Raw genomic sequence first — 17,481 nt, forward strand, 5'->3', positions numbered from 1 at the left:
GTTGGCCAAAAGTAGAGTCAGTTATTGAGAAACAAAATATTTCTCTGTGGAACTGAAATAACAACTTATATGTCCATCATTACGGCTAAACAACCCCATGCTATGGAATGTTCTATAGCAGTAAACAACAATAACGTGAATCTTTACACACTGATATGGAAAGCGCTCCATGATTTATTAGTCGCCAAAAAAACAAAAAAAAGAGCCAGTTGCAAACAATCTAATTGTATAACATTTTATTATTAAAAAAGACAAAAACTACATGTTTCAAGAGACATATATGTATGTAAATGCAGAGGAAAAGGCCTGGAAGGTTACACACCACACTGGTAACAGCAGATACCTCCAGAGCCTCCAGAAGAGAGAGTGAGGTTGCAGACGGTATCAAAGGCATTTAGCTTCATGTAGATTGTCTCAATTTTTTTCAAGATTACATTTGTGTATTATTTGATTAAACTGTATTAAAATTTTAAAAGAATTTCTCTTTATTTCTACTAATTTTTCTATCTGAAGACTGAACTATTCTTTTTTTAGGTATACATCATTATTTATCAATTTCTGTGTAGACTACATCATATCATGTTCATCACCCAAAGACTAATTACCATCCATCACCATACACCAGTGCCCTTTTACTCCTTCCACCCTCCCCTCTGCCCCCTTCCCCTCTAGTAACCACCAATCTAATCTCTGTATCTATGTGTTTGTTGTTGTGAACTATTCTTAAAGGGAAAAAAATAGACCTCTCCCTGGTACTGCCAGTAGGTTTATCTTCTAAGCATAGACACCAGACTACTCTCTCTCCCTAAGCATCACGAAAAACGAAAAACGTAGGGGAAGGAACAGATAAGAGTTCCTTAACCAAGCCCTGGCAGTTAGTCAGGGCCTTCAAGATAGCCTGAGGTGAAGGGAGGCCAGGCGTCGATTTCCAGAGAGAGAGAGAGAGGAAAGAGGCTGATTTCCATCTTTAAGGAAAAGTGCTCAGGGGCTGGCCTGGTAGCGCAGCAGTTAAGTGCGCCTGCTCCGCTTCCACGGCCTGCAGGTTCAGATCCTGGGCACCCACGAACGCACCGCTTGTCAAGCCATGCTGTGGCGGCGTCCCATATAAAGTAGAGGAAGATGGGCACGGATGACAGCCCAGGGCCAGTCTTCCTCAGCAAAAAAGACCAGGATTGGCATCAGATGTTAGCTCAGGGCTGATCCTACACACACACACACACACAAGTGCTCATCTCAATAAAACTGGGAAAAAGAAAGAAAAGTGTGCTCTCCAAGGACTGTGCACATTTCTAGGGGGCTGTAAAGTACAGGGGAGGGGGTGAAGAGCGCCAGGTGCTTCAATTCTGACAGAAGCAGGAAAGAAGGGAACATGTACAAGTTTTAACGGAACAAAAAACATGAGGCGGTAAATATATGCTCGATCTATTAAAGTCTCACAAATTAAGCGTCTTTTGTGTGTAGCGTTTCGCAGGCTGGAATATTCTTTCTCATACAAATGGGGCTTAGAGTGAGGAGTCCAAGCCAAATCCTACCACTAATCCAAGTGTTATCTCTGACCCATCAGCAAACGTCTCTTTTGGTGGCTTTGGTTTCCTCGGGGAAACAAAGGGGATGGGGATGGACTAAGCCTGCAGCGCAGCCATTCTGATTTACCTGCCCACCTAGAGCAGTTCCATACCAACCAGCAAGCGAGCGCCTCTTCCGCGTGGCTGCGGAAGGGATGCCGGTCATGCCCACTCCTCGGCCGGCCGAGGCTCCCCAGGTGACTGGAAGAGAGCAGAATGCGGGACTCTCCGTGCGCCGACTAGCTCCCGAGCCCGCCAGACAGAGACATCCAGCGCCGACGCCGGAAAGGCTCCCCGAAGGCGCCCGACCCCGTGACGTGGCCCAATGCCGGGTCGGCGTGGGCGGTTTTCCCCCAACTGGCGCCCTGGCCCCTCCGCCGCCTCCCCGGCAGCAGCAGGAGACGGAGGAGGGGCGGGCCTAGGACGTGGCCCAATGGGCACGCGCGCCGGAGCGGCGGGGGCGGGGCCGGGCGCGCGGCGCAGGGCCGAGCGGCGCAGGCTCCAATGAGCGCACGCCGCGTCCGGGGCCGGCTGATGTGCGAGACGCCGCCAAGAGGTTGGTGGCTAATGTAACAGCAAACCGAGGGGAGTTGTGAAGGGCGCGGGCTGGGGGGCGCGCTGTTGGCCTCGTGGGGACGTCTGCCGCCGCGTTTGTCCCCGAGCTGGGGCCACAGGAGCGGAGGCAAGAGGTAGGGGGGTGGGGATGGCGACGAGGGCCGGCCACCCCTCCTAGAGGAGGCAACGTGCTGGCTCTGGGGGCGGGTCGGTAGCGGGAGCGAGGGCCCCGCGGACGCCGGTGGTCTTGGCCCCGCAGCTCAGCCCCCGGGGAGCCCCCACGCCTGAGGGGTGGGCCGGTACACGTTTCCGGGAGTGGGAGCCGTCGCCTTTCTCAGGTGAAGCTTAGGTGAACTTGGGGTCCTCGGTACCCACCCGGCGAGAGACCCTACCGTTCCAGGCGCAGCGTCTGTGTAGGCAGCGGGCTTGGGGGGTGGAATGGGGAAGGGAGGCGGGCGGGACAACCCGAAGGGGTGCCGAGGAGGATTCAGGCCCTCCTTCCATCTCAGCCTCTCCCAACGTCATCATCTCTCAGTTCCTGGCCAGGCCTAGCTTGGCTTTCCCCACCAGTGGGGGAGCTCCAGGTGTGAGCCCTGGGCAGGGATCCCTGGCCACACCCCAGGTGTCTGACAGCAGGGACAGTGCTAGGGTGCCCCAGTTACTGCCTATGCAGCTGATGGGAGGCTCTGGTCCTCTGTCTCCTGTCCTGTTTCCTTCCCTGTTTAGGGATGTGGGGGATGGAGCCCAGGACTCACTCAGGCTTTTTCACCTAGGCCTATGTGTGGGCACTTCTGGGGATGATTACAGTGGTTGGTCTTCATCAGGAGAGAGGGGAGGGGATGTAGACTGCCTCTACTCTGGGTGAGAAGGGAGTAGGTATGAATCTTAAAGCTTCTCTGTTCTGGATGAGGTTCTGTCTCCTTCACTCAGGGCATCCAGTTACAAGTGTTGTTTTTCTCCTCCCCCAGGGACACAATGGCAGCCATGGTCAGGAGGCAGAGGCAGAGGCCAAGGAGGCTAGCCTGTTGGGCGTTGATGGCTGTGCTCTTGGCAGACTTCTTGGCACTGAGTGGTATGTACCCCAGCAGAGGGATCAAAAGAAGAATAAATGAATGAATGATGAATGACACGTGGTGGGAAGGGGGAATGAGGCTCTTGGTTGGAAGCCTCTGGACTCTTGAGTTGCTGGACCCAGGCCTTTTTCTTTGTTTTTTGCTATCTTACCTTCTCCATGGAAAGTGGTGTGCTTTGATTAGAGGGGCCTCAGGAAGGTGGGGGAAGTGGGGCTTATTGACAAATCTGTTTCCCCTTCAGACACGTTGGCAGTGATGTCTGTGGACCTGGGCAGCGAGTCTATGAAGGTGGCCATCGTCAAACCTGGAGTGCCCATGGAAATTGTCTTGAATAAGTGAGGGCGGCCCTGGTGTCAGGGATGGGGAAAGAGGGAGTCTAGGCTCCAAACTGGTGTGTGTTCTTCATAGTACCCACACTAGACTTTGGTGTCTGGGTGACTGATTGCATGGGGGATGTTAAGGCTCCTGGATCCACACCCTGCTGTAGGCAATTGGGCCCAAGGTCTCTCTTTTGTGTGTGTGAGGAAGATTAGCCCTGAGCTAACATCCGTTGCCAATCCTCCTCTTTTTGCTGAGGAAGACCGGCCCTGGGCTAACATCCGTGCCCATCTTCCTCTACTTTATACGGGACGCCGCCACAGCATGGCTTGATAAGCGATGCATCGGTCCACGCACCGGGGATCCAAACCCACAAAGCCCGGGCCGCGGAGTGGTGGAGCACGTGAACTTAACCACTACGCCACGGACATTGGCCCCACCCAATGTCTCTTTTCCTCAGGGAATCCCGGAGGAAAACCCCGGTGATTGTGACCCTGAAAGAAAATGAAAGATTTTTTGGAGACAGTGCCGCAAGCATGGTGAGCTAGCAACCCACCTCTTCTCAAAAGCGGTGGGCAGAGGAGAGGAGAGGAGATAACAGACCCCAGAGTCTATTCCCTTATCAGTCTCTGATGGAAGAGGTAGGTGATGGAGCTTGGGAAGCCTAATACTCTGATCCTTCTTTACCTCCTCTCAGGCTATCAAGAATCCGAAGGCTACACTGCGTTACTTTCAGCACCTCCTGGGGAAGCAGGAGGGTAACCCCCATGTGGCCCTTTACAGAGCCCGTTTCCCGGAGCATGAGCTAGGCTTCGACCCACAGAGGCAGACTGTGCACTTCAAAATCAGCCCGTGAGTGCTCTGCTGGAGAAGGTGGCCTCAGCAGGCCTAATGGGCTCCTGATTGGCATGCGCTCATGATTGTCTTTGCCTTAATGCCTGGCTTTCCAGACATGGCCTCTAACTACCTGTCTCCCCACAGGCAGCTGCAGTTCTCACCTGAGGAGGTACTGGGCATGGTTCTCAATTACTCTCGTTCCCTGGCTGAAGATTTTGCAGGTGAGCGGCCAGGGTGGGGGCCTGTGGGGGCCAGGTTCCCTAAGATCTCAAATGGGGGCAGTTTTGCCTCCCAGGGAACATTTGGCAATGTGTGAATACATTTTTGGTTGTCACAACTGGGGAGCAGCTACTAGCATCTAGTGGGTAGAGGCCGGGGGTGCTGCCAAACATCCTGCAATGCACAGGACAACCCACATTTAATTCTGTTTTAGAATTATCTGGCCCACGATGTCAGTAGTACTAAGACTGGGAAACCCTTGTCTAAGGTACGGAGCTGGTGGGAACCCTATTCTGTTGTCTCCTGTAGAGCAGCCCATCAAGGATGCAGTGATCACCGTGCCAGCCTTTTTCAATCAGGCAGAGCGCCGGGCCGTGTTGCAGGCCGCTCGCATGGCCGGCCTCAAAGTGTTGCAGCTCATCAATGACAACACTGCCACTGCCCTCAGCTACGGTGTCTTCCGCCGGAAAGATATCAACAGCACTGCCCAGGTGAGCCAGGGAGGAACTTCTGACCAGACTTGCAGGGTGGCATGTTCTGAGGATGGAGGCCACTTGGCTCATTTTGCATGTTGTTTGCATGGCTGGCCCTGGGCAAAATGCAGCAACAGTTTTCCTCAGCCCGTGTTGGAGCTGTTCAGCTTTAGGTTGAGAGTTGGTGCAGCCCCTTGGAGGCAGGCAGGCACCCTGGAGTTGAATAAGGTTCCCGCGACACTTGCCTTGATGTCTCTACAGAATATCATGTTCTATGACATGGGCTCAGGCAGCACTGTTTGCACCATCGTGACCTACCAGACGGTGAAGACGAAGGAGGCAGGGATGCAGCCACAGCTGCAGATCCGGGGAGTGGGGTAAGTGGGTGCTGGGAGGAGGGCTGCTGCACAGACACTTCCAGGTCAGAGATTTCTTGGAGAGACAACAGCCTCACTTCCCTGCTTCCTGCAGGGGTGCTCTCCTGGTTAAAGCATCAGTTGTTCTGGGGTACCTTTCCCAAAGAAAGAGGGGAAGATGGAGAGGAGGGAGGAGAGCTTAGGAAGGTGGAAAGTCAGGGAACTTCCTGAACTTCTCCTAAGGAAATTCACGAGGCTGTGGGCCATATGTGGGATGTCAGTCTTTTTTTTTTTGCTCTCTTGTCATTTCCAGTTTACTTAAATAACTTGTCACTGACATTGTCTTATTTCCTGAACCTGTCCTTTTCCATTCATCTCTACCACTTCCACCCTAGTTCAAGCCACCATCACCTGTTACCTGCAGAATTCCAGAGAAGATCTGCTTCTAGTGTGGCTTCCCTCCAGTTCTTTCTCCACCTTGCTGCCAGGGGATTCTTTGCCAACCTGATTGTAACCCATGTCTTAAAAACCCTTCATCAGTTCTGAACCTTTACCTTGGCCTATGAGGCTGTGTCAGTTGAGCCCTGACTCCTCCGCTTGTCTCAAATCCCAAGCCTCTTGCTCTCTGAGCTCCAGCCATACTTGCCCTCCTTTGGAACTTACTCCCCGTGCTCTTTCCCACCTCAGGGTCTTTGCACATACTGTTCCCTATGTCTAGAATGTACTTTCCTCTCCCCTTCACCTAGTTAATTCCAGATCATCCTTCAGGTTTCAGCTCAAGCATCGCTTCTTCAGAGAACTTTCCCTGACATCTCTAAATAGCTGAAATTTCCCACGTTTGTGTTCTAATAGCATCGTCTGCCTCTCCTTTGTAACACATGTGGTGGTTAAAATTTCACATTTATATTATTATTTGATTGCTAGATTGTAAACTCCTTGACAGCGGGGACCCTATCTTTTTTTTGCCTCTTTCAGTTGCATCACAGAAAGAAATACATGGTTGATGCCCAGTAAATACAGTTGAATGTGGGTAGATGAACTGTCACTGTGAGGTGTCAGCCTTGTGGGATTAGAGTCAGGTTCCTGTGTAGATGAAGGGACCCCGTGTGTTCCTCACACTTTTCCCTGTTCCCTTCCCTGCACAGGTTTGACCGCACCCTGGGAGGTCTGGAGATGGAGCTCCGGCTGCGTGAGCACCTGACCAGGCTTTTCAATGAGCAACGCAAGGGCCAGAAGGCAAAGGACGTGCGGGAGAACCCCCGGGCCATGGCCAAGCTTCTGCGTGAGGCTAATCGACTCAAAACCGTGCTGAGTGCCAACGCTGACCACATGGCACAGGTGCCCACACATGGCTGGTTGAGGGCAAATATTCCCCACCCAGCGGATGGAGTACCTCACCATCCTAAGCTAGGCTACTTGTGCCTGGTGTGGCCCCTCCTTTCTTCCCATGCCTCCTGTCATCCCCTCAAAGTCGTACCCACCCTGAGAGCAGGACCTGAATGAGAACTCTCTGACACTCCCCTTCCTCCCCCAGATCGAGGGCCTGGTGGACGATGTGGACTTCAAGGCAAAAGTGACTCGAGTGGAGTTTGAAGAGTTGTGTGCAGACTTATTTGAGCGGGTGCCTGGGCCTGTGCAGCAGGCCCTCCAGAGTGCTGAAATGAATTTGGTGAGGGGGTGGTCGGAGGTGGGCATAGGGTAGGAGACAAGTGGGATAGAAAGTGTTTAGATGGCGGGGAGGTGGGAGCAGGAACCTTAAGGGAAGAGGCAGTGCTGAGGAGGAGGGTTAACTGCCTAGTGTCCCATCTCACATTCTTTCTCCCTCTGCAGGATGAGATTGAGCAGGTGATCCTGGTGGGTGGGGCCACTCGGGTCCCCAAAGTTCAGGAGGTGCTGCTGAAGGCTGTGGGCAAGTGAGTGTAGGGACTGGGGCATCGGGGCCGAGGCTCCAGGGCTAGGCAGCTGGAGGGCTGAGGGGAGGGAGGCCAGGCTGGGTGCTCCAGGGTAGATGGTGCTAAAGCTTAGGCCTTTCACAGGGAGGAGCTAGGGAAGAACATCAATGCAGATGAAGCAGCCGCTATGGGGGCTGTGTACCAAGCAGCTGCGCTCAGCAAAGCCTTCAAGGTGAAGCCGTTTGTAGTCCGAGATGCGGTGATCTACCCTATCCTGGTGAGTAAGCCTGTCTGATCAGGTGACAGGCTCACGTTACCTCTCCAGGTGTGATCTCCCCTCCTGTCTGCTTTAGCCTGCCCTTTTGTTTTTCTGCCACTTGACATTCTCCACCCACCCTTACCCCAGAACCTGCTCTGGTTCTGCAGTGTGCCTTCTCTCTGCCTGCTGTGTAGGTGGAGTTCACAAGGGAGGTGGAGGAGGAGTCGGGGGTTCGCAGTCTGAAGCACAATAAGCGTGTTCTCTTCTCCCGGATGGGGCCTTACCCTCAACGCAAAGTCATCACCTTTAACCGCTACAGCCATGATTTCAACTTCCACATCAACTATGGTGACCTGGGCTTCCTGGGGCCAGAGGATCTTCGGTGAGGGGGTGGGGCAGGATGGAAGTTCTAGGAAGGGAGGATTTGGGGCCTGCAGGGCTGACACAGGGAAGCAGGCTGTAGGGTTAGGGTTGGGGTGAGCATCTTCTCTGGAGGGTGCCCATCCTCCTGAGTGTGTCCTCAGGGAGGGCCCCAATATCCCATGCCAGGAGGCTGTGTCATCTAGGGCTGGAGGCAGGCTGGGTGGGTTCCCCTGAACTGCTCTCTCCTCCCCAACCAGGGTGTTTGGCTCTCAGAATCTGACCACAGTGAAGCTAAAAGGTGTGGGTGAGAGCTTCAAGAAGTATCCCGACCACGAGTCCAAGGGCATCAAGGCTCACTTCAACCTGGATGAGAGTGGTGTGCTCAGCCTAGACAGGGTGAGAGCAGACGGAGACCTTGTGGACAGGGCAAGGGCCCAGCCCCACCAGACTTTTGCAGAGTGGTTCCACATGGTATTAGAACAGGATAAGTGAAAAGGGTTTTGGAGTTGGTAAATCTTGGCTCTAGATGAAGCTGACCAGAGATCTGGTATCGGCCGCCTCAGAGCCTGTAAATGCTTGCAGACATTGTAAATTTCAGGATCTGTAGAATGGTTGAGGAACCCATTTTTGAAGAACAGTTCTGGGGAGTAATATTTATTACAACATACTATGGGAAATTATGGTCCGTTCTGTTGTTGAGTGGAGAAGTGTGGGCCTCTGGGGGAAAAAAGGAGCTATGATCCTGTCCTAAAGGGCTCATAATCAAAGGGGCTGGAGGTGACTTGATCCAACAGCCGTTAGAAGAAGACAAGTGAGGGAATAGCCCAGCACAGCTGGAAGTCATGTGGATGTGCATAAGCAGACACCCACTGTGGCAGGATGTTCCTGGAGAAGAGGTGGGTTAGTATGTGCGTTTCTTCATCTTGAGTCCCTGTTTTCAGGTGGAGTCTGTGTTTGAAACTCTGGTGGAGGACAGCCCTGAAGAGGAATCTACTCTGACCAGTAAGATGAGCATGCACATGTGTGCATGTGCATATGTGTGAGAGAGAGAATATACTTGTATGCATTTTGGGGAGGTGGGCAGGCCTTGCCCTTGGGTTAGGAGATGTACTCACTGCTGTGGTCCCCTTTGAGTCCTTGACTTTCTTCCTTCTAGAACTTGGCAACACCATCTCCAGCCTGTTTGGAGGTGGTACTAAAGATACACCAGATACTAAAGAGAATGGTACTGACACTGTCCAGGTAAGGCCAGGAGGGAGCCGGGGGAGCATGGAGATGGTGTGTGGGGCCAGGTCGTGGCAGCAGAGGCAGGGAGTTGGGTGGGCATTCCAGCTGCCTAGGGTTTAATAGACTTCCCCTTTCTCTCAGCCCAACCATACCCTCCTCTGGACTCGGAGCTGTCCCTGTGCTGGAGCTCCAAGGCCCATTCTCCTCATGTCCTGTCTGACTAGACTGCTGCAGTCCAAACAGTCCCCTGCCCATTTCCATACAGTTATCATCTGTCTACCCATCTGTGTCGTGAGCAGTGAGCCCCTTCAAAGCAGGGCCTGGGAGCTCTGGTGTTGCTGGGCCAGTCCTGATCCAGAGGCTCTGCTGGTGACTGTTATCTGTGGGTGTGTCTGTGATTGTTCCCAGGAGGAAGAGGAAAGCCCTGCTGAGGGGAGCAAGGATGAGCCTGGAGAGCAAGCGGAGCTCAAGGAGGAAGCTGAGGCCCCAATGGAGGATACCTCTCAGCCCCCACCCCCTGAGCCTAAGGGGGATGCAGCCCCTGAGGGAGAAAAGGCTGCGGAAAAAGAAAATGGGGAAAAGTCTGAGGCCCAGGTGAGCTGCAGGCAGAGTCAGAGGCTAAGGGAACAGATGCCTGCCTTGTTTCTTACCCGCAAGAGCCCTGCCTGTGGAGAATAGAAGGGCCCATGCTTTTCCTGACATCCTCATCTCTTTCCCCCAGAAGCCAAGTGAGAAGGGAAAGGCGGGGTCTGAGGGTGTCCCTCCAGCCCCAGAGGAAGAAAAGAAGCAGAAGCCTGCCCGCAAGCAGAGGATGGTAGAGGAGATTGGGGTGGAGCTGGTTGTTCTGGACCTGCCTGACCTGCCTGAGGACGAGCTGGCTCACTCGGCACAGAAGTGAGTAAAGACTGCGTGTGTGTGCAGAGTGTGGGCAGGTGTGGAATGGCGCCCCTGGGAGGGAGAGCTGTCTGACCCAGGGGCTGAGTTCAACATGCCATCTCCCTCATGCCTGCCTCTCCTTTGTCCTACAGACTTCAGGACTTGACACTCCGAGACCTAGAGAAGCAGGAACGGGAGAAAGCCGCCAACAGCTTGGAAGCTTTCATCTTTGAGACCCAGGTTGGTAGGCTGGGAGGCACACCTGCCCTGGCACCTGTGTCTGGGGAGGGTCTGGCTCTGCGAGCCTTGCCCTCAGGGGCTCACTGCATGCTTGCACTTGTGTGCACCTCTCTAGGACAAGCTGTACCAACCTGAGTACCAGGAGGTGTCCACTGAGGAACAACGTGAGGACATCTCTGGGAAACTCAACGCTGCTTCCACCTGGCTGGAGGATGAGGGCTTTGGGGCCACCACAGTGGTGAGGGGCCTCCGGGAACATGGCGGGTGGGATGGGATTGCTCCTTCCTCTCCAAGGGTCAGAGAAAGTGAGAAGAGTGGGGATGTGAGGCCCTAAAGAAGGATATGGGGCTGGTTCCAGTCCTGTCACCCCTTCAACCTCTCTGCCCACTCCCACCCTCACCTCCAGATGTTGAAGGAGAAGCTGACTGAGCTGAGGAAGCTGTGCCAGGGGTTATTTTTTCGGGTGGAAGAGCGCAAGAAGTGGCCCGAACGTCTGTCTGCCCTCGATAATCTCCTCAACCATTCCAGCATGTTCCTCAAGTAAGCAGCCCCTTTGCCCTTTCTTCCTTGTTCAGTCCTGTCAAGCACTGACTCTTGTGCCCAACAGCTTCCAATGCCCCATACCCACACCCAGGACCCTCTTCTTCTTGGGCTGATTGTCTTCTCTCTGGCTTCCAGGGGGGCCCGTCTCATCCCTGAGATGGACCAGATCTTCACTGAGGTGGAAATGACAACGTTAGAGAAAGTCATCAATGAGACCTGGGTAATCCCTCTGTAAATACTTAACTGTATACTTACCTGGTGAAGTGTGCCATCCTAGACAGCGTGGGGGATGCAGAGAAACGGAGACTCAGCAGCCTCTGCCTCCTGGCTTAGCAGCTAACTGGGAAGGTAGAAGATGTCTGCATTTGAGGCCATGTGTGATTAGTCCCAAAGAAGGGTCATAGCCATGAGTCGTCAGACTGGAGGCACAATAGAGCCCACCCCTGCGAGGTTAGAGAAGGCTGCTTCGAGGAGCTGGAACTTGAGCTGGACTCAGAATGTGGCCAGGGTTTGGACAGGTGAGAATGACTTGTCAGGTGAAGCAGAAAGTGTTTTGGATGTGTGGAGACTTGCTGAACCAGAGCTCATAAGTGAAGAGACAGGAAGGGAATAATCGAGAGGTTCAGCTGTAGTTAGTCCAGGGTAATAGGATGTAAGGCAGAAATGTGTAGTTTGGGACTCCCTTGTGGAGGGTCTTGAATGTCATTCTGAGCAGTCTGCTTACCCCTGTGGGAATGCCGGCCAGGGGTGGCAGCGTGATTTGAGATCTGAGGGAAGAGCCTGAGGCTGGTTGGGGGTGTATTTCATCTGGGACAGAGATGTCTGCTCTCCCTGTGGCTGGCTCTGATCCTGTCCTGGCCTCACCCGCAGGCCTGGAAGAATGCAACTGTGACTGAGCAGGCCAAGCTTCCTGCCACAGAGAAGCCCGTGTTGCTCTCAAAAGACATCGAGGCCAAGATGATGGCCCTGGACCGTGAGGTGCAGTATTTGCTCAATAAGGCCAAGTTTGCCAAGCCCCGGCCCCGGCCCAAGGACAAGAATGGGACCCGGGCAGAGCCTCCCCTCAATGCCAGTGCCAGTGACCAGGAGGAGAAGGTCATCCCTCCACCAGGTGAGAGCAAGAGGCCTGGTTCCAGGGGCTATTGGGCAGGAAGAAGGCCTCCTTTCCCTCCTGGGACTACATTTTACTCCTGATTTCACTCCAGGCCAGGCTGAAGATGCGAAGCCCATTTCAGAACCTGAGAAAGAGACTCGTGAGTTGGGGAAACTGATTGGGAATATGGACATCACTTATCCCAGGGGTTGGCAACTGGCAGGCACAGCCTGTTTCTGGACGGCCTAGGAGCTGTGAATGGCCTTTACGTTTTTAGAAGGTTATTAAAAAAAAAGAGAGAGAATATGCAAAGGGATTGAGCGTGGCCCACAACTCCTAAAATATTTACTGTCTGGCTCTTTACAGAAAAAGTTTGCCAACCCCACCATTAGTCCCTTCCTCCTTTCTGCAGACTCTAACCTGTTCCTTCCCAAAAGCAGGATCTGAACCGGCAGATGCTGAACCTCTGGAGCTAGGAGGTCCTGGAGCAGGTGAGGGTGGAGCTGGGGGCGTGCCGGGAAGCCCAGTAGGGTCTCGGGGGAATATCTGCACAGAACTGGGGCCAGTCACCTCTATTTCACCTGCTGCCATTCCTTTGCTCTCCCCAACTCCCAACAGAATCTGAACAGAAGGAGCAGCCGACAGGACAGAAGCAAACTTTGAAGAATGATGAACTATAACCCCTGCCTCCCAGTTCCCCATTTGTCCCCACCCCTTTCTCCTACCACTTCTATTTATTAAACATCAAGGGTTGGGGGGAGGGGTTGGTCCTGCCCTCAGAGGCTTAAGTTCCTTTTCTCTCACCTGTGATTGGAGGTGTGGAGAAGTGGAAGGAAGGGACAGCTCACCAGTTCCTTCTGGAGTAGTTCTGTGGTTAAAACTGAAATTGTTCTGTTCCCGAATCCCACCCCTGGTTCCCTACTCATCCAGGCCCTAATTTGGGAAAAATCACTATTGTGTCTTAATTCTTTGCCTGTGGGTAGGTGAGAGAATGGCTGTCAGTAGTTGACAGACCTGATGGTGGGAAGGATGTCTTGGCATATTAGAGTCTCCAGTCTTCTCTGATCATCCTTCCCTCCTTTCCTTTTCCACCGAGAAATCAGTGTCACACAGGGGCCAGTGTCTATAGAGCCTTGGTTACCAGGTTTGGTTTCTGAGTGCCTATCTGTGCTCTTTCCTTCACCAAGGTCTTCTCTTTTCCTAAAAACCCCCATCCCCCTCTGACTCCTTCCCATGGATTTCCTTGGCTTCCTGTTGCAAGGTGGGCAGTTCTCTGCCTCTTGCCCAAAGCCCTTCCATCTGGACCAGCTGAAGTAAATCTAGATCGATTCCCACCCGCACGTACAACCCCTGGTGGCCAGAGTAGGCAAGGAGAAAGTGCAGAAGGGAATCCATCCACCTCTCCAGGGAGTGAGACGTGTGAAAACCCTGTAGCTCCCACCTCTGGACTCTTGGGCCCAGGAAAGCTGTGTGGAGTGGCTGGCGTGGGATGCCAGCATCCTGCAAGCACTGTCAAAATCTGGTCTTCCCTGAAGGCTGGTACCCCATGTCCCTTTGCCTGCCTGCCCCCTTCTCCTGCTGTTCTGCCCTCCCAGACAGAGCCTTTCCCTTGCCCCCTGGCCCCCTGGGCTGACCAAAATGTGCTTTCTACTGTGAGCCCCTATCCCAAGACCCTGGGAGAAGGAGAGACCATGGTGTGAATGTAAAAATGCCACCTCGCTCTCTTCAAGGCAGGCCTTGTGGGTGAAGGAAGAGGGTACATGCTGGCCTTCCTTTCGTGCATTGCTCTGCTAGGATGGGTCCTTTTACCCACAATGCTAATGCTGGGGAGCCTGTCCTCCAGTATTCCGTCTGTAGCAGGGCCGGGGCTAGCGCCCAGCCCCCAGGACAAGGGGGAGCCTGGTTGTGTCTTTTGTCTTTTTTTCCTCTTTTTTTTTTTTTTTTTGCCACATTGGCAGAAATGAGGCTAAAGGGTCCCACCCACTCCTGTATGTTTGAAGCTATAGCAGTTGAGTCTGGTTGGACAGGTTTGAGTCAAATTGTACTTTGCTCCATTGTTAATTGAGAAACTGTTTCAATAAAATATTCTTTTCTACAGTTTTTGTGCTGAGTTTTTTTTGTTTTGTTTTGTTTTTTTGTGAGGAAGATCAGCCCTGAGCTAACATCCATGCTAATCCTCCTCTTTTTGCTGAGGAAGACCGGCTCTGAGCTAACGTCTATTACCAATCCTCATTTTTTTTCCCCAGAGCCCCAGTAGATAGCTGTATGTCATAGTTGCACATCCTTCTAGTTGCTGTATGTGGGACACGGCCTCAGCGTGGCCAGAGAAGCGGTGCGTCGGTGCGCGCCCGGGATCCGAACCTGGGCTGCCAGTAGCGGAGCGTGCACACTTAACCGCTAAGCCACAGGGCTGGCGCATGTGAGTTTTTAAAAATGTGTTTATTTCCTGCAAATCAAAACCACACTAAGATATCATCTTACACCTGTTAGAATGGCTATAATCACCAAGACAAAAAACAACAAATGCTGGAGAGGCTGTGGAGAAATGGGGACCCTGATCCACTGCTGGTGGGAATGCAAACTGGTGAAGCCTCTATGGAAAACAGTATGGAGATTCTTCAAAAAATTAAAAATAGAAATACCTCATGATCCAGCTATCCCACTACTGGGTATCTATCCAACGAACCTGAAATCAATAATGCGAAGAGGCTTATGCCCTCCTATGTTCATTGCAGCATTATTCAGTAGCCAAGACATGGAAGCAACCCAAGAGTCCCTTGAGTGATGATTGGATGAAGAAGATGTGGTATATATATATATACTATGGAATACTGCTCAGCCATTAAAAAAAGACAAAATCGTCCCATTTGCAACAACATGGATGGACCTGGAGGGTATTATGTTAAGCAAAATAAACCAGAAAGAGAAAGACAAACAATGCATGATTTCACTCATATGTGGAAGATAAACCAACACAGGGACAGATGGAACTGTTTGGTGGTTACTAGGGGCGTGGGGGGTGGGCACAAGGGGTGGAGAGATGCACTTATATGGTGACTGGCAAACAATAATGTACAATAAAAATTTCACAATAAAAAAATGTGTTTATTTCCTGAATATAAATAATACATGTTTATTATAGAAAATTTGGAAGATAGAAGTTTTAATAATAAAATTATGCATAATACTACCACCAAAATATTATTAACATTTTGGACTTAGTTGAGATTCATATATGTAATTTTTTTTTCATGAAAATAAGACTGGTTTTATTTTTCTCCTAACATTATTTGGACCCCTATGTCCAAATAATTTTTAGGTAACATCTGTTTTTGCAGTAACAACCCCATTTTACAAATAACCACCCCATTGACTGTTCATAGAGGTTCGCTAATTGGTCCAAGGAATCAGAGGTGTTAAGTGCCTCGGCGAGATTTGAACTTCGTTCTGACCCGTTAGTCCTTGCTCTTTCTACTCTGCCACAAGAGCGTGTTGCTAGAGATTCGCCATTTGTAGCACAGTCTGTTTGGGTTGCTCATCGGTTGTGTTGGAGCCATATTTTACCAGAGAAAGCTCACTCTAGGCCTCTAGTCATTAATCATTTATATGTCTAAGCAGTTGAATAAATAATGACCATGAAGGTTATATTTTTCTCTAAAGGTTGAACAGGTCAGACAAGTTTTGAGCATGGGAGGCTTTTTTTTCTGGTAGACTATTTTTCAGAGCTGTTCTAGGTTCACAGAAAAATTGAGCAGAAAGTACAGAGAGTTCCCCTATAGCCCCTAGCCCCATACACACACTGCCTCCCCCACTTTCAATATCCCACACCAGAATGGGACATTTGCTACAATCAGTGGACCCACATGTCATCACCCAAAGTCCATAGTTTACGTTAGGGCTCACTCTTGGCGGTGTACATTCTTCGGGTTTGGACAAATGTATAATGACATGTGTCTACCAGTACATGTCATACAGAATAGTTTCACTGCCCTAAAATCCCTCTGTGCTCTTGCCTATTCATCCATCACCCCCTGCCCTCTAACCCCTGAAAACCACAGATCTTTTTACTTTTTCCATAGTTTTGCCTTTACCAGAATGTCATATAGTTGGAATCATACATTACGTAGCCTTTTCAGGTTGGCTTCTTTCACTTAGTAGTATGCATTTAAGATTCCTCCATGTCTTTTCATGGCTTGATAGCTCATTTCTTTTTAGCGCTGAATAATAGTCCATTATCTGGATGTACCACAGTTTATCCATTTACTTACTGAAGGACATCTTGGTTGTTTATCCAAGTTTTGGCACTTATGAATAAAGCTGCCATAAACATCCATGTTCAGGTTTTAAGTTTTTAACTCATTTGGGTATGTAATTTTAGATATATTTTTAAGTTAATATCATAAGCATGTCATTAGCAATTCTCGAATATAAAAGTACTGAATTTTTTAATAGCCATTGTTTTAAAGAGTCAATTTTGATTCCTCTAGTTTCCATCATTAGGTGGGCATTATTAACAACTTTGTGATCCACTGACTAGATATACCATAGTTTACTTAATCTTTCCTCTATTATTGCACACCTAGTGTGTTTCTGCTTTTCAGTTATAAACAACGACTACCTTTGGGCATAAGGTGGTTTTCATGACCTCTTAGGTTAGATTAGAAGATATGAATATTTGAGGCAGTGGTTCCCAACCAGTGGCAATTTTGCCAGGGGACATATAACAATGTCTGGAGACAATTTTGGCTATCACAACTGGGCGGGGAGGGAGCAGGGTTTACTGGTATCTAGTGGATAGATGTCAAGGATGATGCTAAATATCCTACAATGCACAGGACAGCCCCTCATCACAAAGAATACCCAGACAAAAATGTCAATAGTGCGGATATTGAGAAACCCTGGTTTAGGTTTTCAAGTCTTATCTTTGTTTAATTCTTTGCTAGTGTGTGTGGGAAGAGCACCGTTCATTGATTAAGAACATGGGTTTTAGAGTCCAACAAATTAGGAACTTGGCAGTAACCTACTCCTGGCTGTGTTCCTAAGCCAAATCACTAGGCTTTGATTTTTATCTTTTTAAAGGAAGATGAGACGCAACCTCGCATGGTTTCTAAAATCAACACAATATTGATACTTTAATTTTGCCAATCTGATAGATAAGAAGTGGCATCAACTTTATTTTATGATTGAGGTGAGCATCTTATTTAAGAGCCACGTGTATTTCCCTGTGACATGTTGCTTCCTATCATTTGCCATTTTTCTATTAGGTTGGTGGTCTTAATGATTTTTAAGATTTCTTTATATATTAAGGAAATCAGTCCTTAGTCCATGAGTTGTAAATATATCTCATCCAGTTTACATTTTGTCTTTGTATATGATGATCATAAAGAAATTTATTTTAGGTAGAATTTGCCAATATTTTTTGTGTGGCTTTTAGGTGTATGTTGTACTTAGGCCTTCCCCACTGCAAGATTATAGGAATTTTTCCATGTTTTCATCTAATACTTTTGGTTCTACTTTTTTGTATTTAGACCTTTTAAGCCACCTAGAATTTATTTTAGTATAAACTGTGAAGTGGTAATCCAGTTAGCCGGG

General features: G+C 50.3%; 1 protein-coding gene across 4 annotated transcripts; it reads left to right on the forward strand.

The window, feature by feature from the left end:
• Positions 1-2,062: 2,062 nt before the first annotated feature.
• Positions 2,063-13,986, forward strand: HYOU1 (hypoxia up-regulated 1). 4 transcript variants are annotated; one of them, XM_058545039.1, is made up of 26 exons: positions 2,063-2,121; positions 3,089-3,192; positions 3,435-3,528; positions 3,972-4,050; positions 4,209-4,363; positions 4,493-4,569; positions 4,877-5,058; positions 5,302-5,417; positions 6,542-6,734; positions 6,931-7,065; positions 7,227-7,309; positions 7,433-7,565; positions 7,742-7,929; positions 8,168-8,306; positions 8,852-8,912; positions 9,067-9,152; positions 9,546-9,731; positions 9,859-10,031; positions 10,166-10,253; positions 10,369-10,491; positions 10,660-10,793; positions 10,932-11,016; positions 11,667-11,907; positions 12,002-12,049; positions 12,330-12,380; positions 12,508-13,986. In XM_058545039.1, exons 2-26 carry the CDS (start codon positions 3,096-3,098, stop codon positions 12,567-12,569), a joined length of 3,009 nt encoding a protein of 1,002 aa, XP_058401022.1. In that variant the 5' UTR covers positions 2,063-2,121; positions 3,089-3,095; the 3' UTR covers positions 12,570-13,986. The 4 variants fall into 4 exon arrangements, with proteins under 4 accessions (XP_058401022.1, XP_058401021.1, XP_058401024.1 ...); XM_058545038.1 differs by lacking the exon at positions 2,063-2,121 and adding an exon at positions 2,150-2,254; XM_058545041.1 differs by lacking the exon at positions 2,063-2,121 and adding an exon at positions 2,150-2,254 and having other exon boundaries at positions 9,862-10,031.
• Positions 13,987-17,481: the final 3,495 nt, after the last annotated feature.

This window comes from Diceros bicornis, chromosome 7 (assembly GCF_020826845.1).
Source record: "Diceros bicornis minor isolate mBicDic1 chromosome 7, mDicBic1.mat.cur, whole genome shotgun sequence".
Classification (NCBI taxonomy): Eukaryota; Metazoa; Chordata; class Mammalia; order Perissodactyla; family Rhinocerotidae; genus Diceros; species Diceros bicornis.

Bases quoted from the DNA above. Each gene is read 5' to 3' on its own strand.
- HYOU1 (XM_058545039.1), top strand. From the start codon at position 3,096: ATGGCAGCCATGGTCAGGAGGCAGAGGCAGAGGCCAAGGAGGCTAGCC. The intron at 7,310-7,432 runs GTGAGTGTAGGG...GGCCTTTCACAG, and splicing joins CTGCTGAAGGCTGTGGGCAA to GGAGGAGCTAGGGAAGAACA. The intron at 9,153-9,545 runs GTAAGGCCAGGA...GATTGTTCCCAG, and splicing joins ATGGTACTGACACTGTCCAG to GAGGAAGAGGAAAGCCCTGC.